We start from the raw sequence: 23,516 nt of genomic DNA, 5'->3' as shown, positions 1-23,516 counted from the left end.
CTTCCTAGAGCTGGCTGCCCAGCCAAACTGAGCAATCGGGGGAGAAGGGCCTTGGTCAGGGAGGTGACCAAGAACCTGATGGTCACTGACAGAGCTCCAGAGTTCCTATGTGGAGATGGGTGGACCATCCAGAAGGACAACAGTCTCTGCAACACTCCACCAATCAGGCCTTTATGGTAGAGTTGTCAGACGGAAGCCACTCTTCAGTAAAAGGCACATGATTGCAGTTTGCCAAAAGGCACCTAAAGGACTCTCAGACCATGAGAAAAACTGATGAAAACCAAGATTGAACTCTTTGACCTGAATGCCAAGCTTCACATCTGGAGGAAACCTGGCACCATCCCTATGGTGAAGCATGGTGGTGGCAGCATCATGCTGTGCGGAGGTTTTTCAGTGGCAAGGACTGGGAGACTAGTCAGGATCGAGGCAAAGATGAGCGGAGCAAAATACAGAGAGATCCTTGATGAAAACCTACTTCAGAGCGCTCAGGAGGTTCACCTTCCAACAGGACAACGACCCTAAGCACACAGCCAACACAACGCAGGAGTGGCTTCGGGACAGGTCTCTGAATGTCCTTGAGTGGATCAACCAGAGCCTGAATTTTCAATCCGATCGAACATCTCTGGAGAGACCTGAAAATAGCTGTGCAGCGACGCTCCCCATCCAACCTGACCAAGCTTGAGAGGATCTGCAGAGAAGAATGGGAGAAACTCCCCAAAAACAGGTGTGCCAAGCTTGTAGCGCCATACCCAAGAAGACTCAAGGCTTTAATCCCTGCCAAAGGTGCTTCAACAAAGTACTGAGTAAAGGGTCTGAATAAATATGTAAATGTGATATATATATATATTTTTTTTATAAATGTGCAAACATTTCTAAAAATCTGTTTTTGCTTTGTCATAATGGGGTATTATGTGTAGATTGATGAGGGGAAAAAAATATTTAATCAATTTTAGTATAAGGCTGTAAAATGTGGGAAAAGTCAAGAGGTCTGAACTAGAGGTCGACCGATTATGATTTTTCAACACCGATACCGATTATTGGGGGACCAAAAAAAGCCGGTACCGATTAATCGGCAGATTTAAAAAAGAAAGAAAAAAGAAATGTATTTGTAATAATGACAATTACAACAATACTGAATGAACACTTATTTTAACTTAATATAATACATCAATAAAATCAATTGAGCCTAAAATAAATAATGAAACATGTTCAATTTGGTTTAAATAATGCAAAAACAAAGTGTTGGAGAGGAAAGTAAAAGTGCAATATGTGCCATGTAAGAAACCTAACGTTTAAGTTCTTTGCTCAGAACATGAGAACATATGAAAGCTGGTGGTTCCTTTTAACATGAGTCTTCAATATTCCCAGGTAAGAAGTTTTAGGTTGTAGTTATTATAGGAATTATAGGACTATTTCTCTCTATACCATTTGTATTTCATTAACCTTTGACTATTGGATGTTCTTATAGGCACTTTAGTATTGCCAGTGTAACAGTATAGCTTCCATCCCTCTCCTCGCTCCTACCTGGGCTAAAACCAGGAACACAACGACAACAGCCACCCTCGAAGCAGCGTTACCCATGCAGAGCAAGGGGAATAACTACTCCAAGTCTCAGAGCGAGTGACGTTTGAAACGCTATTAGCCCGCACCCCGCTAACTAGCTAGCCATTTCACATCGGTTACACCAGCCTAATGTCGGAAGTTGATAGGCTTGAAGCACAGCGAAGAGCTTCTGGCAAAACGCAGGAATGTGCTGTTTGAATGAATGCTTACGAGCCTGCTGCTGCCTACCACCGCTCAGTCAGACTGCTCTATGAAATCATAGACTTAGTTATAACATAACACACAGAAATACGAGCATTAGGTCATTAATATGGTCGAATCCGGAAACTATCATCTCGAAAACAAGACGTTTATTCTTTCAGTGAAATACGGAACCGTTCCGTATTTTATCTAACGGGTGGCATCCATAAGTCTAAATATTCCTGGTACATTGCACAACCTTCAATGTTATGTCATAATTACGTAAAATTCTGGAAAATTAGGCAGCCCAAACTGTTGCATATACACTGACTCTGCGTGCAATTAACGCAAGAGAAGTGACACAATTTCACCTGGTTAATATTGCCTGCTAACATGGATTTCTTTTAGCTAAATATGCAGGTTTAAAAATATATACTTCTGTGTATTGATTTTAAGAAAGGCATTGATGTTTATGGTTAGGTACACATTGGAGCAACGATACGCACCGCATCGATTACATGCAACGCATGCAACGCGAGGCGGCAGGAGATGGCCGCCTCGCTTCGCGTTCCTTGGAAAATATGCAGTATTTTGTTTTTTTATGTGTTATTTCTTACATCGGTACCCCAGGTAATCTTAGGTTTCATTACATACAGTCGGGAGGAACTACTGAATATACGATTAACGTCAACTCATCATCGTTCCTACCAGGAATATGACTTTCCCGAAACGGATCCAGTGTTTTGCCTTCCACCCAATACAATGGATCTGATCCCAGCCGGCGACCCTGTGCGACGCCGTAAAAGGGGCAAACGAGGCGGTCTCGTGGTCAGGCTTCGGAGACGGGCACATCGCGCTCCACTCCCTAGCATACTACTCGCCAATGTCCAGTCTCTTGACAATAAGGTTGATGAAATCCGAGCACGGGTAGCATTCCAGAGAGACATCAGGGATTGCAACGTGCTCTGCTTCACGGAAACATGGCTAACTCAAGAGACGCTAACGGAGTCGGTGCAGCCAGCTGGTTTCTTCATGCATCGCGCCGACAGAAACAAACATCTTTCTGGTAAGAAGAGGGGCGGGGGGGTATGCCTTATGATTAACGAGACGTGGTGTGATCATCATAACAACACACAGGAACTCAAGTCATTCTGTTCACCTGATCTAGAACTCCTCACAATCAAATGTCGACCGCATTATCTACCAAGGGAATTCTCTTCAATCATAATCACAGCCGTATATATTCCCCCCCAAGCAGACACATCGATGGCCCGATGACTCTTTGTAAACTGGAAACCACACACCCTGAGGCTGCATTCATCGTAGCTGGGGATTTTAACAAGGCTAATCTAAAAACAAAACTCCCTAAATTCTATCAGCATATCGATTGTGCTACCAGGGCTGGAAAAACCCTAGATCATTGTTATAGTAATTTCCGCGACGCATATAAGGCCCTCCCCCGCCCCCCTTTCGGAAAATCTGACCACGACTCCATTTTGTTGATTCCAGCCTACAAACAGAAACTAAAACAACAAGCTCCCGCGCTCAGGTCTGTTCAACGCTGGTCCGACCAATCTGAATCCACGCTTCAAGACTGCTTCGATCACGCGGATTGGAATATGTTCCGCATTGCGTCCAACAACAATATTGACGAATATGCTGATTCGGTGAGCGAGTTCATTAGGAAGTGCATTGACGATGTCGTACCCACAGCAACGATTAAAACATTCCCAAACCAGAAACCGTGGATTGACGGCAGCATTCGCGTGAAACTGAAAGCGCGAACCACTGCTTTTAACCAGGGCAAGGTGACCGGAAGCATGACCGAATACAAACAGTGTAGCTATTCTCTCCGCAAGGCAATCAAACAGGCTAAGTCCCAGTACAGAGACAAAATCGAGTCGCAATTCAACAGCTCAGACACAAGAGGTATGTGGCAGGGTCTACAGTCAATCACGGATTACAAAAAGAAAACCAGCCCCGTCGCGGACCAGGATGTCTTGCTCCCAGACAGGCTAAACAACTTTTTTGCCCGCTTTGAGGACAATACAGTGCCACTGACACGGCCCCCTACCAAAACCTGCGGGCTCTCCTTCACTGCAGCCGAGGTGAGTAAAACATTTAAACGTGTTAACCCTCGCAAGGCTGCAGGCCCAGACGGCATTCCCAGCCGCGTCCTCAGAGCATGCGCAGACCAGCTGGCTGGTGTGTTTACGGACATATTCAATCAATCCTTATCCCAGTCTGCTGTTCCCACATGCTTCAAGAGGGCCACCATTGTTCCTGTTCCCAAGAAAGCTAAGGTAACTGAGCTAAACGACTACCGCCCCGTAGCACTCACTTACGTCATCATGAAGTGCTTTGAGAGACTAGTCAAGGACCATATCACCTCCACCCTACCGGACACCCTAGACCCACTCCAATTTGCTTACCGACCCAATAGGTCCACAGACGACGCAATCGCAACCACACTGCACACTGCCCTAACCCATCTGGACAAGAGGAATACCCATGTGAGAATGCTGTTCATCGATTACAGCTCAGCATTTAACACCATAGTACCCTCCAAACTCGTCATCAAGCTCGAGACCCTGGGTTTCGACCCCGCCCTGTGCAACTGGGTCCTGGACTTCCTGACGGGCCACCCCCAGGTGGTGAGGGTAGGTAACAACATCTCCACCCCGCTGATCCTCAACACTGGGGCCCCACAAGGGTGCGTTCTGAGCCCTCTCCTGTACTCCCTGTTCACCCACGACTGCGTGGCCATGCACGCCTCCAACTCAATCATCAAGTTTGCGGATGACACTACAGTGGTAGGCTTGATTACCAACAACGACGAGACGGCCTACAGGGAGGAGGTGAGGGCCCTCGGAGTGTGGTGTCAGGAAAATAACCTCACACTCAACGTCAACAAAACAAAGGAGATGATTGTGGACTTCAGGAAACAGCAGAGGGAGCACCCCCCTATCCACATCGACGGGTCAGTAGTGGAGAAGGTGGAAAGTTTTAAGTTCCTCGGTGTACACATCACGGACAAACTGAATTGGTCCACCCACACAGACAGCGTTGTGAAGAAGGCGCAGCAGCGCCTCTTCAACCTCAGGAGGCTGAAGAAATTCGGCTTGTCACCAAAAGCACTCACAAACTTCTACAGATGCACAATCGAGAGCATCCTGTCGGGCTGTATCACCGCCTGGTACGGCAACTGCTCCGCCCACAACCGTAAGGCTCTCCAGAGGGTAGTGAGGTCTGCAGAACGCACCACCGGGGGCAAACTACCTGCCCTCCAGGACACCTACACCACCCGATGTCACAGGAAGGCCATAAAGATCATCAAGGACAACAACCACCCAAGCCACTGCCTGTTCACCCCGCTATCATCCAGAAGGCGAGGTCAGTACAGGTGCATCAAAGCAGGGACCGAGAGACTGAAAAACAGCTTCTATCTCAAGGCCATCAGACTGTTAAACAGCCACCACTAACATTTAGCGGCCGCTGCCAACATACTGACTCAACTCCAGCCACTTTAAAAATGGGAATTGATGGAAATTATGTAAAAATGTACCACTAGCCACTTTAAACAATGCCACTTAATATAATGTTTACATACCCTACATTACCCATCTCATATGTATATACTGTACTCTATATCATCTACTGCATCTTGCCATCTTTATGTAATACATGTACCACTAGCCACTTTAAACTATGCCACTTTATGTTTACATACCCTACAGTACTCATCTCATATGTATATACCGTACTCTATACCATCTACTGCATCTTGCCATGCCGTTCTGTACCACCACTCATTCATATATCTTTATGTACATATTCTTTATCCCTTTACACTTGTGTGTGTGTATAAGGTAGTAGTTGTGGAATTGTTAGGTTAGATTACTTGTTGGTTATTACTGCATTGTCGGAACTAGAAGCACAAGCATTTCGCTACACTCGCATTAACATCTGCTAACCATGTGTATGTGACTAATAAAATTTGATTTGATTTTGATTTGGACACGCTAGATAAACTAGTAATATCATCAACCATGTGTAGTTAACTAGTGATTATGATTGATTGATTGTTTTTTATAAGATAAGTTTAATGCTAGCTAGCAACTTACCTTAACTTCTACTGCATTCGCGTAACAGGCAGGCTCCTCGTGGAGTGCAATGTAATCAGGTGGTTAGAGCGTTGGACTAGTTAACTGTAAGGTTGCAAGATTGAATCCCCCGAGCTGACAAGGTAAAAATATGTCGTTCAGTTAACTAGTCCGAGGCAGTTAACCCACCGTTCCTAGGCCGTCATTGAAAATAAGAATGTGTTCTTAACTGACTTGCCTAGTTAAATAAAGTTTAAATAAAGGTGTAAAAAAAGACAGATTTCCGATTGTTATGAAAACTTGAAATCGGCCCTAATTAATCTGCCATTCCGATTAATCGGTCGACTTCTAGTCTGAACACTTCCCGAATGCACTGTAGATCGATAGATAAGTTGCTTTCCATAAGGAAATTCCTTTTCATGAACAATAAATGGATAGACATGGATACTGTTCAATGCTCCCATTGTTATTATTAAGTGTGATGTTTCAATCAGAAGGTTGTCAGGTCATTTTCACAGCTCAGCAGCAACAACGATACATTGCTGTATCACATGATTAGTTTTGAATTGAAAGGGTTTTATATTGATCTCTTATTTGTTTGGTGCAGGTGAAGTACTCTGTTATCTACCAGCTGGGTCTGGGTTAGTTAATGTATCTCTCCTGTGTCTCCAGGTGCATCGCTGAAGTACTCTGTTCTCTACCAGCTGGGTCTGACTCTGCCCTATGTCCACTTCATGTTCCTGATCTGGGTGGTGTTTGAGATCTTCACGCCCATCCTGGGGCGCAGCGGCACAGAGATCCCCCCTGACGTGGTCCTGGCCACCCTCGTCACCCTCACCACACTCTTCCTCTCCTCCTTCTTTGTGAGTAGAGTAGTACCATGGTTAATACTAGCTAGCTTTCCAAAAGAGGGAAGAGGACAGGAACATGTTCCTGACTGTAGTCTTTGTGGAAATAACATTCCCATAGAAACCTTTGGAAGCGACAGCATAGCAATATTTATTACAATACTCTACCAACCAGGTCAGCAGCAACTCCCCTCTCCACCATGGAATGGAGGATATGAGGCAGAAAGATGAAATGTGGATGATGACTAGGAAATATCATATCAGCTGATGACTTTAAACAGCTTTGAGTGATCTGATGAGTGTGTTTTTATTCCCCCCCCCCTCTCTCTCTTTCCATCTTTCCCTCCCCCTCCTCCCTCTCTCCCTCTTCTCTATCTCTCCCTCTCTCCCTCCCTCCTCCCTCTCTCCATCTTTCCCTCTCTTCCCTCTCCCCCCCCTCTCTCTCTCTTCTCTCTCTCCCCCCCAGCTCCACTTCATCTACTTGGCTAGGTCTACTAAGTGGCTGTTGGCAGGTCTGGGAACAGTGTTCACTGTGTTTCTGGTGCTGGTGTTGTGTGGAATGTTCTTCCCCTACACAGCAGACCCCTCGAGCCCACGCCCCAAACGGGTCTTTCTTCAGGTGAGACCATCTGACACACACACGACCCCTCCGAACCCAAACGGGTCTAGTCCCGAGACCATCTCAGGCACTTTCTGCTTAGATGCACACACACACACACACACACACACACACACACCTGACAACCTTTTAAATTAACCTTTATTTATCTTACCAAGTCAGTTATTGACAGATATAAAAACATTGAATAAACGATCATCTGATGCATTGGGCTTAGTGTGTGTGTAGCTCAATTAATTAAATACAGACCTTATATTACAATGACAACCTGGCAATGTTGACCGTCGGTCTTTCTGCCTGCTCCCCCAAGCACATTTCTATTTATTCAGGACTTAAGAACAAACACACTCTTATTTCGAATGAACAACTGTGTGTCAATGTTGACTATGTCTTTCTGTCTGCTCCTGCTAAAGATGTTCTTTTGAAACAACTCCCCCCTCAGGTGTTCTACCATGAGTTGCTGAATATCTTTTCACCTTTTCTCTCTTCTCTTCCTGTCAGCACACCACTCGTACCTTCCATGGTCTGGATGGCCAGGTGAAGAGCAAAGACTCAGGTCTGTGGATCAACAGCTTTGACTACACTGGCATGCAGCACATCACGCCTATCATACCAGAGATCAACGACACCATCAGGACCAGCTGTCAGGAGGACAGGCCTTTCTGTGGCTACCCCTGGTTCCTACCTGTCAAGTTCCTTGTCAAGTGAGTCATACACATAGAACTAGGAATTTGAATATGCAGTACACGGTGCATTCAGAAAGTATTCAGACCCCTTGACTTTTTCCACATTTTGTTACGTTACAACCTTATTCTAAAATGGATTAAATAGTTTTTTCCCCCTCATCAATCTACACACAATAGACCATAATGACAAAATAAACAACTGAAATATCACATTTACATAAGTATTCAGACCCTTTACTCAGTACTTTGTTGAAGCACCTTTGGCAGTGATTACAGCCTTGAGTCTTCTTGGGTATGACGCTACAAGCTTGGCACACCTGTATTTGTGGAGTTTCTCCCATTCTTCTCTGCAGATCCTCTCAACCTCTGTCAGGTTGGATGGGGAGCGTCGCTGTAAAGTTATTTTCAGTTCTCTCCAGAGATGTTCGATCGGGTTCAAGTCCAGGCTCTGGCTGGGCCACTCAAGGACATTCAGAGACCTGTCCCGAAGCCACTCCTGCGTTGTCTTGGCTGTGTGCTTTGGGTTGTTGTCCTGTTGAAAGGTAAACCTGAGCGCTCTGGAGCAGGTTTTCATCAAGGATCTCTTTGTACTTTGCTCCGTTCATCTTTCCCTCAATCCTGACTAGTTTCCCAGTCCCTGCCGCTGAAAAACCTCCCCACAGCATGATGCTGTCACCACCATGCTTCACCGTAGAGATGGTGCCAGGTTTCCTCCAGACGTGAAGCTTGGCATTCAGGCCAAAGAGTTCAATCTTGGTTTCATCAGACCAGAGAATCATGTTTCTCATGGTCTGAGTCCTTTAGGTGACTTTTGGCAAACTCCAAGCATGTGCCTTTTACTGAAGAGTGGCTTCCGTCTGACCACTCTACCGTAAAGGCCTGATTGGTGGAGTGTCGCAGAGATTGTTGTCCTTCTGGATGGTCCACCCATCTCCACAGAGGAACTCTGGAGCTCTGTCAGAGTGACCATCAGGTTCTTGGTCACCTCCCTGACCAAGGCCCTTCTCCCCTGATTGCTCAGTTTGGCTGGGCAGCCAGCTCTAGGAAGTCTTGGTGGTTCTAAACTTCTTCCATTTAAGAATGATGGAGACCACCTATGTTCTTAGGGACCTTCAATGATGCGGACATGTTTTGGTAGCCTTCCCCAGATCTGTGCTTCGACACAGTCCTGTCTTGGAGCTCTACAGACAGTTCCTTTGACCTCATGGCTTGGTTTTTACTCTGACATGCACTGTCAACTGTGGCACCTTTTATATAGACAGGTGTGTGCCTTTTCCAAATCATGACCAATCAATTGAATGTACCACAGGTGGACACCAATCACGTTGTAGAAACATCTTAAGGATGATCAATGGAAATAAGATGCGCCTGAGCTCAATTTCGAGTCTCATAGCAAAGTATACTTACGTAAGGTATTTCTGTATTTTATGTTTTATAAATTAGGGGAAAAAGCTATTTAATCCATTTTAGAATAAGGCTGTAACAAAATGTGGAAAAGTCAAGAGGTCTGAATACTTTCTGAATGCACTGTGTACTAATTTAATAGGATCTCTACGGTCACACATGGCTGAATTAAATAACACTATTATTACTATACTGTAGATATGATCTGTATTATATTGTATCTCAAAGGGGTTAAAAATGTGTTGTCTATGGCAACGAAATGCTGATGTATTTGGTTGTTTTCAAATGTGTTTCATAAAGGAAAAACAATTTTACTGTATCATGCACATACCATATATTTACATTTACATTTAAGTCATTTAGCAGACGCTCTTATCCAGAGCGACTTACAAATTGGAAAGTTCATACATATTCATCCATATTCATCCTGGTCTCCCCGTGGGGAATGAACCCACAACCCTGGCGTTGCAAGCGCCATGCTCTACCAACTGAGCCACACGGGACCGTAAAGTGCATACGAAGAATTTGGCTACTGTACCTTTCCCGTGAGAACTGAGGGAAACTCAGTGTCAAATTTGTTGCTCAATCCAAACCTGTCAAAAAGAGAAATACAAATATTTTTTATTACATTTATTAATAAATGGCAGGTATCGACTGGTTTAGCAAAATAACTAAACGGCATTGTGTCAATTTACTTGTTTTCAGGAAGAACTGGTACCTCCCAGCCCCTGAAGTCTTTCCCAAGTCTCCCATCGAGTTTCAGGTTCTTTCTAAAGAACAGACAAAATGGGGCACAGTGAAGATCACATTTGAAGTCACAGGTGAGATTATATGAACATTGAACACATGGTATTTTTTAAATTGAACCTTTATTTAACTAGGCAAGTCGGTTAAGAACAAATTCTTATTTTACAACGACGACCCTTCATCCTCTACCACTACAGCGCCTTCAGAATGTATTCACACCCCTTGACTTCTTACACATTTTGTTGTTACAGCCTGAATTTAAAATAGATTAAATTGAGATCTTGTGTCACTGGCCCCCATAATGTCAAAGTGGAATTATGTTTTTCGAAATGTTTACTGAATTATTAAAAATTAAAAGCTAAAATGTATTCAACCCCTTTGTTATTGTAAGCCTAAATAAGCACAGGAGTAAAAAGGTGCTTAACAAGTCATATAATGAGTTGCATGGACTCACTCTGTGTGCAATAATAGTGTTTAACATGATTTTTAAATGACTACCCCATCTCTGTACCCCCACACATACAATTATCTGTAAAGTCCCTCAGTCGAGCAGTGTATTTCAACCACAAAGACCAGAGAGGTTTTCCAATGCCTCGCAAAGAAGGGCACCTATTGGTAGAGAGGTAATACATGTAAAAAGCAGACAATGAATTCCCCTTTGAGCATGGTGAAGTTATTAATTACACTTTGGGTAGTGTATCAATACACCCAGTCATCCTTCTAACTCTGTTCCCGGAGACGAAGGAAACCGCTCAGGGTTTTCACCATGAGGCCAATGGTGACCTTAAAACAGAGTTTAATGGCTGTGATAGGAGAACTGAGAATGGATCAACAACATTATAGTTACTCCACAATACTAACCTAAATGACAGAGTGAAAAGAAGGAAGCCTGTACAGAATAAAAATATTCCAAAACATGCATCCTGTTTGCAACAAGGCACTAAAGTAATACTGCAAGAAATGTGGTAAAGCAATTAACTATTTGTCCTGAATACAAAGTGTTATGTTTGGGGCAAGTCCAATACAACACGTTGCTGAGTACCACTCTCCATATTTTCAAGTATAGTGGTGGCTGCATCATGTTATGGGTATGATTGTAATCGTTAAGTACTGGGGAGTTTTTTCAGGATTAAAAAAAAGTACTGAATGGAGCTAAGCACAGGCAAAATCCTAGAGGAAAACCTGGTTCAGTCTGCTTTCCACCAGACACTGAGATTTAATTCACCTTTTAGAAGGACAATAACCTAAAACACAAAGCCAAATCTAGACTTGAGTTGCTTACCAAGAAGACATTGAGTGGCCAAGTTACAGTTTTGACTTAAATCTGCGGTATGACCTGAAAATGATTGTCAAGCAATGATGAACAACCAATTTGACAGAGCCTGAAGAATTTTGAAAAGAATAATGGGCAAATGTTGCACAATCCAGGTGTGTAAAGCTCTTAGAGACTTACCCAGAAAGACTCAACTGTAATCGCTTCCAAAGGTGATTCTAACATGTATTGACTCAGGGGGTTGAGTACATATCTAATCAAGTTATGTTAGGATTTTAATATATATATGACAGAGCTTGAAGAATTTATATATATATATATATATATATATTTTTTTTTTACAAATGCTAGAATTGTTGTTTTTTCACTTTGACAGTGTTTTGAGTAGATCGTTGACAAAAAAATTCAATTAAAATAATTTTAGTCCCACTTTGTAACACAACAAAAGTCAAGGGGTGTGAATACTTTCTGAAGGCACTATAGGATCCATTACTCCAATCCTCTATCACTACCTGCTGTAGGATCCATTACTCCAATCCTCTATTACTACCTGCTGTAGGATCCATTACTCCAATCCTCTATCACTACCTGCTGTAGGATCCATTACTCCAATCCTCTATCACTACCTGCTGTAGGATCCATTACTCCAATCCTCTATCACTACCTGCTGTAGGATCCATTACTCCAATCCTCTATTACTACCTGCTGTAGGATCCATTACTCCAATCCTCTATCACTACCTGCTGTAGGATCCATTACTCCAATCCTCTATCACTACCTGCTGTAGGATCCATTACTCCAATCCTCTATCACTACCTGCTGTAGGATCCATTACTCCAATCCTCTATTACTACCTGCTGTAGGATACATTACTCCAATCCTCTATCACTACCTGCTGTAGGATCCATTACTCCAATCCTCTATTACTACCTGCTGTAGGATCCATTACTCCAATCCTCTATTACTACCTGCTGTAGGATCCATTACTCCAATCCTCTATCACTACCTGCTGTAGGATCCATTACTCCAATCCTCTATCACTACCTGCTGTAGGATCCATTACTCCAATCCTCTATCACTACCTGCTGTAGGATCCATTACTCCAATCCTCTATCACTACCTGCTGTAGGATCCATTACTCCAATCCTCTATCACTATCTGCTGTAGGATCCATTACTCCAATCCTCTATCACTACCTGCTGTAGGATCCATTACTCCAATCCTCTATCACTATCTGCTGTAGGATCCATTACTCCAATCCTTTTCTCTCTCCAAATGTTGTGTGAGAAAAGGCAGTGTTTAGGAACCATAGTTTGTGACATGCATTGTGTGTGACTATGTACTGACTCTGTGTATGTCCCCCAGGTCCCAGCCACATGTCCCTCTACCTGAGACCCCACCAAGGGGCCTCTCTGTCCAGCTGGTCGTTTGGGGACGGTGTCCCCCAGTACCACCTGGCTGGAGAGTACTTTATATTCTACTCCCACGGCCTGGATGCCCCCGCCTGGAACTTCTGGTTCGAAATACAGGTACAGAATATTAGAGATTTAGGATTCCAAACATGACATCAGTTTTACCTGCTGGGTTAGCGCCTTAATTAACACATTCCTTTTTTCATTGCAAGCTTGGATTTAAAGCACAGTGTACTTTCAAAAGCTTCACAAGAATTTGTCCACATGAGCCTTTGGAGGAATGCTTGTCTTTGTGTACAGTGTACTAGGGGTGTGCCGAGTACTCGGACAAAACAAGTATCGTAATAGATATGGAGAATTTTCAGAATACGATTAGTATTTTTTTTGTAATTATCCATGATTGGAAAAAAGTATTTTTCAGCTGCCAGAACACATCTATCTTTGACTCAAACAGTGTGAAGCGCTGTGCACTCTGAACAACTATTGGCTAGTTATTTTGTCTGTAAAGAAACAGCGGGGTATCGGTTGAACCTGCTGCAACGATTGGATTAGATCAAGCCGCTCATCTCCCCAGTCACTTGTCTCAGGGCACAAGTCTCCCTTTCTCCAAACATCGTGTATGAATCAGAATCCGGAGTTATTCATTGTTGTTAAATCTAGTCGACTTTGCTGAGGTCATTATGGTTGTTGTAGTCTGTCGACTTGGCGTTGTTTAGTAGGACTACTTGGTCTGTAATGATTCCATTGCTTTACGACGTCTGTTATGTCGTGATCCAAGCCCACGCTTGCTGTTATTTCTTCTCACCCAGGCATGTTTCCCGAGCGACAGATCATTAGAAAATAAAATGACAAATGTAGATAGTTTATTTTGATTGATTGTACAAATGTTGTGGCATCATTTCCTAGAATTCTACACATATTGCCACGGGGCTGAGAGGAAATGTGCAGTTTAAAATCAAATTTCCTTCAATTTTACACATTTTGCCATGCTTATGCTATCTGAGTGACTCAAACGTAACAAAATCAATAGGGGCTCCATAATCCGTCTGTATTCGATAGAATGTTGCTACCCCAAAATTACCTTTTTCAAACAACTTTCTTGTTGGCTGCTTGTTTTAGTCAAATACAAAACTCAGTTGAAGAAAAGTACATGTCTAAAGAGGACTTTTCAACATTGCCTGCTCCCGAGCTAATGATATTGTAAGGCAACCCTCATGCCCCATTTCATGACGGTGCTATCCACGTGTGTGCTAGCCTCTAGCTAGCTAGCCAAGACAAACAACACAAACAGATTGTACAGCTACAAGTAGTGCTTACCTGTGATGAAACGTTTTCCACACACATAGCTACGTGTACTTGGACACCGGGTCCCCACAATTCCCTGACTCTCCCACGCCGAATAGCCTGAAGACACAGGGCTCTTCCCACAGACTCTATTTCCCTATGTGGGAGCATTGCAAACTAGAGTTTTGACCTGGTTTGATGTACATTGTACAACACAGCAGTTTTTCCTGCATGGTTTTTGATTTCTGTATGATTTAAAAATCAACGAAGAAGTTGGCTCTTTTTCAGGGGAATCAATTGGGAATACTGATTGGTGGGCGTGGTCTAGGGGATCTTATGACTTGAATATCGACTGGGAGTATGCATGACATTTTTTATTTCAGATTCTCCCTGACTGTCTAGTTTTTATTTTGGTGGTTGTTAGTTCTCAAAGATGATCTTATTTAAAAAATATATTGGTCAATTATATTTTCTACATACTTTATATCTGGTTTTAGTCTTAAGTTTACACTGAAAATGTTTTACCATCCCGAAAATGATTTAAAAAACATTAAATAAAAAATTTGTTGGGAGTGGCGGCAACGATTTGTGAATATAGGAGAAACACTGTCCATATATGATTGTGTTTTAATATGTGTATATATATATATTTCTCCTCTCCAGCCTCCCAGAGAAGAGGACCCATCAGGCCCAGAGGGAATGATCTCAGTAGCCATCTCATCTCATTACTTCTTTGGAGAGGACCAGAGGACTGTTCAGCTAGAGGACATGCTGCAGAGGTTCCCTAAATGGGCCTTCCCCTCTTCCTGGGTCTCCACCTATCACATGTACCGATACTGACACCTAGGCCTATCAGATGTAAACATACTGGGAGGCACCTACCACATTTACCCATATTTGAAATACTGGGCCCGTTGTTGGGCCTGCTTCCATACACAGGCCCATTCGAGAGACCCCACCATCACTGTGTCAATAGGTCAGTAGCTAACAGGAGGGACACTAAAGCCAAGCCAGAAGCGACATTATTTATAAACAGTAACAGTAGGACTAGGGCACGGTCCTTATAAACAGAAACACTAGGGCACAGTCAACCAGTGTTCAGTAGAGTTCCTTTATTGTGGGAATGAGGGTAAATAGGTAGTTTCTTTTTTTTTTTACACTCTTTCTTCTCGCTCTCTCTCTGACAAACTGTTTTGCATGCATGGCCTTGCATGTTCCACCTCCCTCCATCTCTGTCAACAAGCACGAGGTCTTCAGCGTCACTCACTATTTCAGTTAAAAGGTTACAGTGTTGTTTCCTTACAAAATTAACCGTTTCATGTTTTTACATTTTAAATAAGAAACAAAAAAAAAACGAAGGAAGTCGAAATTCATGAAAACTTCAGTCGTTAAGATGTCAAGGCCAGTACAGTAGTCTGAAGGTGAACAGGATTTAATTGTTGCAGTAAAGTGGAAAGCCTTTTGTATGATTTACTTACGGTGAGCTCGCTAATGTGCAAGGATATTTTGACTTGTTTTAACGACTGATGTCAAAAATAGAAATGCAATTAACTCATCACTGAATTAATAAATAATTTAGCTGAGTGTTGCAAACGTATTTTCTGTCCATCAAGAAACACACTGATTTAGATAGTTTGATTATCTTCAACTCAGTCATAAACTAATGGTGCTTTTTACATTATTCTCAACTACAGTGCTCTAACCTCTAAACAACTGCGGCGCTTTTTACAAAACATTTATTAATGCAACACATAGGGAAGCCATTCCACCAACTCATGTTGTCCTACTGATGTCCCTCATCAATGGTACTTCCTGTTAACAGTTGAACAGTAAAATGGGTTTAAAAATAAATCCTACTTCACATGGTGTGTTTTTGCCCATCATGTGCAAGGTGTATATCAATATTTTACAGTGGGATATTGTTTTATTATAAACTCAGATTATAATACTAGTGGCTGATGTCACAAAACAGACTGACAACACCCTTTCTGGTGTTCTAATAAGTATATTGCGATGGTTGAAGCCTGCGGTGAGAGTGGGTCAGACTGTTGCACATAGTGAATGAGAACGCAAAGCACTGAACTTGTATTTTATCAGTGGGGAACCCTCCTTTTCTACTCTCCATGTTTTCTGTCTTTCTAGTTTTGTTGCTATAGAACCAGGGTTGGGGGTCAATTTCAGAAAGTAAACCAAATTCAAAAAAAAATATTAATTTAAAGACATTGAAGATAATTGGAATTTCAGTATAGTTCCTGAATTGACCCCCAACCCGGTTTAGAACATCATGGTGTTTGACTGCAGGACAGCAGCTCCTGCTAACACTGAGGTAGCGCAGGGTCTGTGTTCATAAAGAGTCCGAATAAGAGTGCTGCTATAGGATCAGTTTAGCCTTTTAGGTCATAACAAATACAATTATATGGATAGAGGGGGACCTGATCCTAGATCAGCACTCCTACTTTATGAATAAAGCCAAGCTGTTTTCTCTGTACTTGCATGGTAAAGTCTTACGTGAGCTGTCTTCATGGTAGGGCTGCACAATTAATAGGAGTCGCAATATTTTGAAACAGCACTCAAAACGGTTGTTACACACGGCTAATAGTTTACTGTCGTCTCTCCCACTCTCCTCTTGCAGCTGCTTTCCCCACCCCGTTACTCAAGCAGCACTATTTTATTTGATTACAACAGTTCACCCAAGTGTTTATATCGCAATTCCGTTTTTTCCCCCATATTGTACAGCCCTACTTCATGGTTCTCAGCAATGGCTCGATGTGTTACCTCTATGAAGTAGGTATCTGGGGTTTTGTGAAGACTGACCGGTACTTGAGATTTGATAAGGATTGTTACTAGGCAACTGGGGTGTTGATTTGGGCAGTCTCTTGGACTACACTGCTGTGGCTAGTAGCAGTTTGTGTTGAATAGTCGCCTTGTTTTGAATCCAGCGATGCGTCCTCTCTCTCTGAGCAGGTGAAAAGGATGGACCCAAGCTAATGTTCTTTCTAGGTTCTAGAATGCCTCATGGTTGTTGGCGTCATGCTTCTTAAATATATAACGGGTTCTTGCCACATGCACTTACCTGTAAAACAATATGGTCTTAGCAGGATTGTACAGCAACATTTTGTGTAATGTGGGTTTAAAAAAACAATTTGTCATATCCATCGCTGTGGTGAAAAACACATCCCAGTATACTCTTAAATATGCAAGATGAACACAGGGTGATGTTTTCTTGAGAGGAAAAGAGAAGGAAACTAACGAGCACACGTCTAAAGACCTTTAGCTAGTGGCATCGTTTAGTGAGGTTGTCCATGCCTGAACTTGCACGCTATTGGCTGCTTTTGACTAGAGCCGTATAAAAGCAGTGCACTATACAGGGAATAGGGTGCCATTTTGGTCACCTTAATCAAAGAGGTATATCAACAGCTCAGACCTGATGGATGGAACAACAAAAAATATGCAGGTGTAATTTAAACGTTTAATAAAATTAATTAATTTCTATAATCAAGTCTGGTGGGTTCTGTAATTTTAGTAAAGAAATATCCCCTTTGGGCCTGATTCTGTAATTACACAACGATTGGTGACTAATGTTTAGGTTCACTACCCCAAACCTTCCCATTGAATTTAAATAATGACTCAAGCGTACTGTACACTGCCTTCTTAAAAATAACTTAAATGTTTTGTATGGATTGCTCATGCTCTGTTGAAATTGTAAAATTATTTTTGATTTATGGTAATGACATTTGTCAGTACCGTCACACTTTTCTTATGCAGTCATTTATCATAACATTTGATTTTACAAAAAAAAGTAATGCAGGGAATTAATCCGATCGCACGTTGTCGACAATGTTCACTCGTTCGTGGTGACCACATTCACGGTAAACGCTGTTGCTTCAATAATACATTTCCATTAAAATGGTGCATTGCTGCCAAAACGCGATCGGATTGAATCATGGCATAAATCCCCACTCAGTTCAAGCAAACTATAATAAACATTGTTCAAAGTAATTTGCGAAGGGTTACTTATCATCATATCCCATAAAACATTGTTACTGTAACGATGACATTTCCCGAGCTTTGTCCTTTGTAAATACCAATATTAAGGTGAAACATTTCATTGAAACCGTTTATGGGTCTCAAATTTCAATTTTGTAGAATGATTGTGAGAAAGGATCTTTTCTTTAATATGCCTGAATAAAGGAAACAGTACTTCAGTTGGAAAAATGGGAACTGAAATGCATCGTCGTTGGGACATGTTCGATGCAACTCACCTACAGTATCTATGCCTATTTTAACTGCAGTGTACTCTTGGGTCACTGAATAAAGTGCAGTTTTGTATAAGATGTTAATTATTTAAAAGCAATCATACTTTTGTAACTTTTTATTTTATTAATTTGTCAACTGGGAGGGTTACGCCTAACCTTTTAAAATCAGTAATGTAATCCCAGATGGGATTAACATGGTTGATTTGGGGAATTGTGTAACAGAAATTGTGTAACTTGAAATTAACACTTGTGTCCAGTGACTTACCACCATGTACAGCAATAAAGTGCTTAATACATGTTGCTTTTAGTTGTCGTATTTTTAAAAAAAATCAATGGTAATGCAGGAAATACAAATAAAATGGCCTTGGTTTTAAAATATAATTTATTGTTTATGTACAGGAAAAAATAGAAAACCAAAATGAGTAGAAAAGGCAAATTGTACAAGAAACAGTATCTATACTGACCCAGGGAATGTTACTGCGTCAGATATGCTATTCTTTACAATATGAAGGAAAACAAAGATGTCCTTCATACAGATTTTGTATGAAAAGAGTACCACTGTCATCATGTCTGACATTGTGCTTTTCCCCAACAGCAGAGACAGACACACGAAACAATAGACTTCTAGTCCTCAGATGGAAACATGAAACGTGTATAATATCGATAAACTGTCTTAAGTACTAACTGAAAAATTTGTTTGAGCAGCAATGGTTCTTTCATCAGAGTGGTTCATTATACCTCTGCATATACAAGCACTCACGTCACGTTGACCCAAGGCCTCAGAACATGTCTTTGGTTAGCCAACAACCTTATTACGTTAGGTAAACTTCACATCTGGGGTTTGTTGTGGGCTTGAGAGCAGATAGTAAGCTACTGCATATACTGTACTGGCAGCAGAGGACAGATGGTATAGAAGCACATCGATGCTGTGTAGTTAACTTGCGTCCCTGTTCTGTTTGTGCCGTCTTGCCAACTCCATAGCAAACATGACAATGACAGAAATGGAGTTGGTACAGTAAGACGGCACAAACCGGTCTGGGACTCAGGCTAGTGTACAGTCACGGCCAAAGAGGTTCGTAAAAACAAACGCTGCAGAACAATAGAATAAGAATACAGGCAAATACAAACTACAAGCAGTGAGCTGCAGCAAAATGTTTAAAAATACAAAACTACAAGCACAGTGAGCTGCAGCAAAATAATGTTTAAAGTACAAACGTTTTGGTTGGTATGAGCGACAGTAAAATATGTGGAGCTGAATGTAAATCTAGAGAAAAAAACAGCTGAAACAAAGCAACGTTTCAGAATTGCACAGTTTAACAGTGATGTACTGAACCTAGCTAATATAGAAGAAATACACACAGTAAAGAAAACTGCATTGTTCACAGAGCACTAACAATTGTCTGGAGAAACAGCTGATCTAGGACCAGTATTTCCATTTAGAGCTCAATGAATACATGGGGCCCTGTTCCTAGATCAGCGTTCCTACTCAGTTGCGTTGTGGATATGAGCCAGAGTTTTGCAGGCTGTTAAAGATGGCATCTGCAGTAGGGGGGAAACGGCGCCACTGGCCGCCCCACCACCGTTGTTGCTGCTGAACGTCGCGCAGCCTGGTGAAAACAAGGCAGTACATATTAAGCTCTTCTGTCACGCGTGCAATGATGTCAGAGGGGGAAAAGATAGTAACTGTTGTTGTAAAATCACAAATGGATGTGGCTGTTTCACAATTGATTCCCGTTTGAAGGTTGAGAGCTCTATGCTGGTCAGGTGGCGGGATATCGACCTGGGCGCTGGGCCTGAGAGCTCTATGCTGGTCAGGTGGCGGGATATTGACCTGGGCCTGAGAGAGCTCTATGCTGGTCAGGTGGCGGGATATTGACCTGGGCCTGAGAGCTCTATGCTGGTCAGGTGGTGGGATATCGACCTGGGCCTGAGAGCTCTATGCTGGTCAGGTGGCAGGATATCGACCTGGGCGCTGGGCCTGAGAGCTCTATGCTGGTCAGGTGGCGGGATATCGACCTTGGCGCTGGGCCTGAGAGAGCTCTATGCTGGTCAGGTGGCAGGATATCGACCTTGGCGCTGGGCCTGAGAGCTCTATGCTGGTTAGGTGGCGGGATATCGACCTTGGCGCTGGGCCTGAGAGAGCTCTATGCTGGTCAGGTGGCGGGATATCGACCTGGGCCTGAGAGCTCTATGCTGGTCAGGTGGCAGGATATTGACCTTGGCGCTGGACCTGAGAGCTCTATGCTGGTCAGTTGGCGGGATATCGACCTGGGCGCTAGGCCTGAGAGAGCTCTATGCTGGTCAGGTGGCGGGATATCGACCTGGGCGCTAGGCCTGAGAGCTCTATGCTGGTCAGGTGGCGGGATATTGACCTTGGCGCTGGGCCTGAGAGCTCTATGCTGGTCAGGTGGCGGGATATCGACCTGGGCGCTAGGCCTAAGAACGACTCAAATGACTACAGTACGAGTTGAGGCAAAAGCATATAGTTCTTGTTTAGTTGCTTCGATATAGCCGAAATAAAACAATTTGAATGGATAATTAAGGCTAATATTTTCCCATTAGCAATAACACCACAACCAATAAATAATAATCATCATAAAAGATCATAAAAGATTAAGTACAGTATCCTCACATGGAATCAGTCTTTACCGTTCCACATCATGCACACAGGAGCTGCTTCTGAAAGCAGTGTCAGTGTTGGAGATGTTTTCAGTTTTACATGATTGAGATTTTGGTATGTTACTGCCATGTTACCACGGTGATAACAACCAAGCCCTTACAGACTTAAATTCTTATGGACACATTGTCAGAATACATTAAATAGTATAGGACCTATTCAACTCCACAGACATTGCTAAGGAAACACCAAGATCACTGATAGGAGACAAACACAATCCTACCTTTAGAAAACGATACTGAAATGTGACATTGAATTAACGCCAAAGTGTGGATCAGTTGATGTCTTATCTATTTAAAAAGGGGGCAAATAAAAATTCTCTGGCATGACATAATATGCCATCAATACAAAGTGAATTATGAATATAGTTTGTCTCAGTTTGGATCCTCCAGCATGACGGAAGCCAACAACAGTAATGCTTTAATTCTAGAGCAAATCCTAAAGCATGTGTGTAAAGACGCAGGTCAAGATCTCCATAATAATTTGGTTTGTCCTCAGAGAACGTTAGATTCTCCCTTCAGGAGTCAGTCATGGTTTGGTTGAGGCCTGGTCAGGCCCTCGTCAACAACATTCACCTCCAATCCAGGTCATCACACATGTCTTCTCTCTCGACCAACAGAATTCTCACACTAGTCTTTAATATCTTAGTGAGGGGACTGACATCGTCTCATGAAGTAATGTGGTAGAATAATATCACATTATTGACCAAGGCATCTTTAAATCCACGGTACAGTAGGAGGTATACAATATAACACCCACACACACTTCAGTGCATCTCATAAAATGTCCAGCACACATAGTTGATTCCTTGCAAAAAGTTATATCTGAACTCCTTCACAACAAAAGACCGTTGTACAAACTGTGACAAAAATATACAGTTATAGGTGGAACTTTCTGTAATGTGGAATGAGCCAATTAAGCTTAATATGTGACAGGTCTAACAGACAATAACCCGGATGCTTTTTGCCCAGCACGTCATCACGGCGATCTGACATTTTTATCTAGACACTATAGCCCAGACAAGCACAATCCAGACAGCATTTCTCTGATCTGAAAAGCATATTTTGGTAAAATACTAACTTGCAACACAAACTGCCTGCTTTAATCCCAGAATAAAGCCTGACAAGCCCAAACTCAGTCCGGTAAACTCTGGTCTGTGAGCAAATTTCTTTAAAAAACATTTTTTTACGCAGAGCAAAATAAATAGATGGTTAGAAGCACGTCATCTGTCATATCTATATTTTAGGTAAGATTTATTTATTTTTTGTTATGAATCGGCTGTGTCCTGACTAACGATGTCTGCAATGACTCAAGTCCATAATCAATTGGACAATACTGACACACTTAAAACACAAGAGCTCACTCACTGACTGACCCTGCTCCAGCACTGGGATGGACGAGTATCCAGAATGGAGAGAAGTCGAGAATGTCCACTTGCGTTTGAGGCTTCCAAATGTTACACACCCAGTGTAGTAATACACACAATAACTCATGACACACACAGTCTCACACACAATGGAAAATATCAGAGTCCTCATCAGTCAACAAACTGGTTCCAGACACACAGAGTTTAGTCTGAGACTTCCAGTGTCTCTCTTCTTCATCCTGTCACACCCGCCCAGCAAGGTCAGAGGTCAGAAAAGGGCTGTATTCATCAGGGCTTACCGTAGCAAAAAAGTTTAAGTCAATATAGTCAGTCCCTCCCTGTTTCAGTCCATTTTCTTCCGTTTGGTGCCTAATGAACATGACTCAGGTCAGGACTGGGCATGTCAGGACAGAGTGCAGTCGTACACGCCCTCGTCCACCGCCTGTTCCTCCTGCTCCTCTGGAACTCCGCCGTCCTCTGTCCCTAACCCCCCAGGGGGCTCCAAAGGAAGGGCCAGACCCAGCAGAGCAGGCCCCCTACTGTCTTCCGCACTGGGGCCTCCGGGCTGGGGCTCAGCCAGCTTCGAGTTGGAAGCCCCTGGCAGGAAGGCTTCAGGCTGGATCTGCTCTACAGAAGTCTCTATGAGCTTCTGTAGCTGGGGCCGGATCATGTTCAGGAAGGGCTTATAGCCCAGGCTACAGGGAGTGGAGAGAAGGGGGAGTCAGTATCAAGCTCACAACATTCACTGTGCCTTTGCTATAGCTGCTATAGAATATGTAACATCCTTTACCCCACAGTTCCACTAGTGGTCTGGATGAATACAAAATCAGCTTTAATAATGCAGATATATTGTGGCTTCCAATGTAATTGTCTGCATTATTTCCAATCCCCCATATATATATTTTTTGTAAACATATACACTACCGTTCAAAAATTTGGGGTCACTTAAAAATGTTTTTGTTAGAAAAGCAAATTTTTTGTCCATTAAAATAACATTAACACAACAAATTGATCAGAAATACAGTGTAGACATTGTTAATGTTGTAAATGACTATTGTAGCTGGAAACTGCTGATTTTGATGGAATATCTACATAGGC

General features: G+C 42.6%; 2 protein-coding genes across 7 annotated transcripts in view; one reads left to right on the top strand and one right to left on the bottom strand.

Annotated features, from left to right (window-relative positions):
* The window catches only part of LOC139538400 (endoplasmic reticulum metallopeptidase 1-like), a 51,088-nt gene extending 32,413 nt beyond the window's left edge, over positions 1–18,675 (top strand). Inside the window, exons 11-16 of the mRNA XM_071340389.1 lie at positions 6,519–6,709; positions 7,161–7,313; positions 7,815–8,017; positions 10,109–10,224; positions 12,789–12,952; positions 14,783–18,675. Of these exons, the coding sequence (XP_071196490.1) occupies positions 6,519–6,709; positions 7,161–7,313; positions 7,815–8,017; positions 10,109–10,224; positions 12,789–12,952; positions 14,783–14,959 (1,004 nt within the window). The 3' untranslated portion in view covers positions 14,960–18,675. The remainder of the gene's footprint in view (positions 1–6,518; positions 6,710–7,160; positions 7,314–7,814; positions 8,018–10,108; positions 10,225–12,788; positions 12,953–14,782) is intronic.
* Positions 18,676–18,739: 64 nt separating this feature from the next.
* Positions 18,740–23,516, bottom strand: part of LOC139538380 (guanine nucleotide exchange factor subunit RIC1-like) — a 104,557-nt gene continuing 99,780 nt past the window's right edge. The window contains exons 27-28 of one of the 6 annotated variants that reach the window (XR_011667724.1): positions 20,253–23,113; positions 18,740–20,206 (exon numbers count right to left, since the gene is read on the bottom strand). Coding sequence is in view for 1 of the 6 variants with exons in the window: in XM_071340360.1 (XP_071196461.1) it covers positions 22,822–23,113 (292 nt within the window). In the remaining 5 variants the exon portion in view is untranslated. Of the gene's footprint in view, positions 23,114–23,516 lie in introns of all 6 variants that reach the window. The other 5 variants (XR_011667727.1, XR_011667725.1, XR_011667726.1 and 2 more) reach the window with 5 other exon arrangements.

The sequence above is a fragment of the Salvelinus alpinus genome, chromosome 1, assembly GCF_045679555.1.
Source record: "Salvelinus alpinus chromosome 1, SLU_Salpinus.1, whole genome shotgun sequence".
NCBI classification, from domain to species: Eukaryota; Metazoa; Chordata; class Actinopteri; order Salmoniformes; family Salmonidae; genus Salvelinus; species Salvelinus alpinus.
The sequence above is the reverse complement of the archived record's forward strand: the minus strand, read 5'-3'. Positions and strand labels throughout refer to the sequence as shown.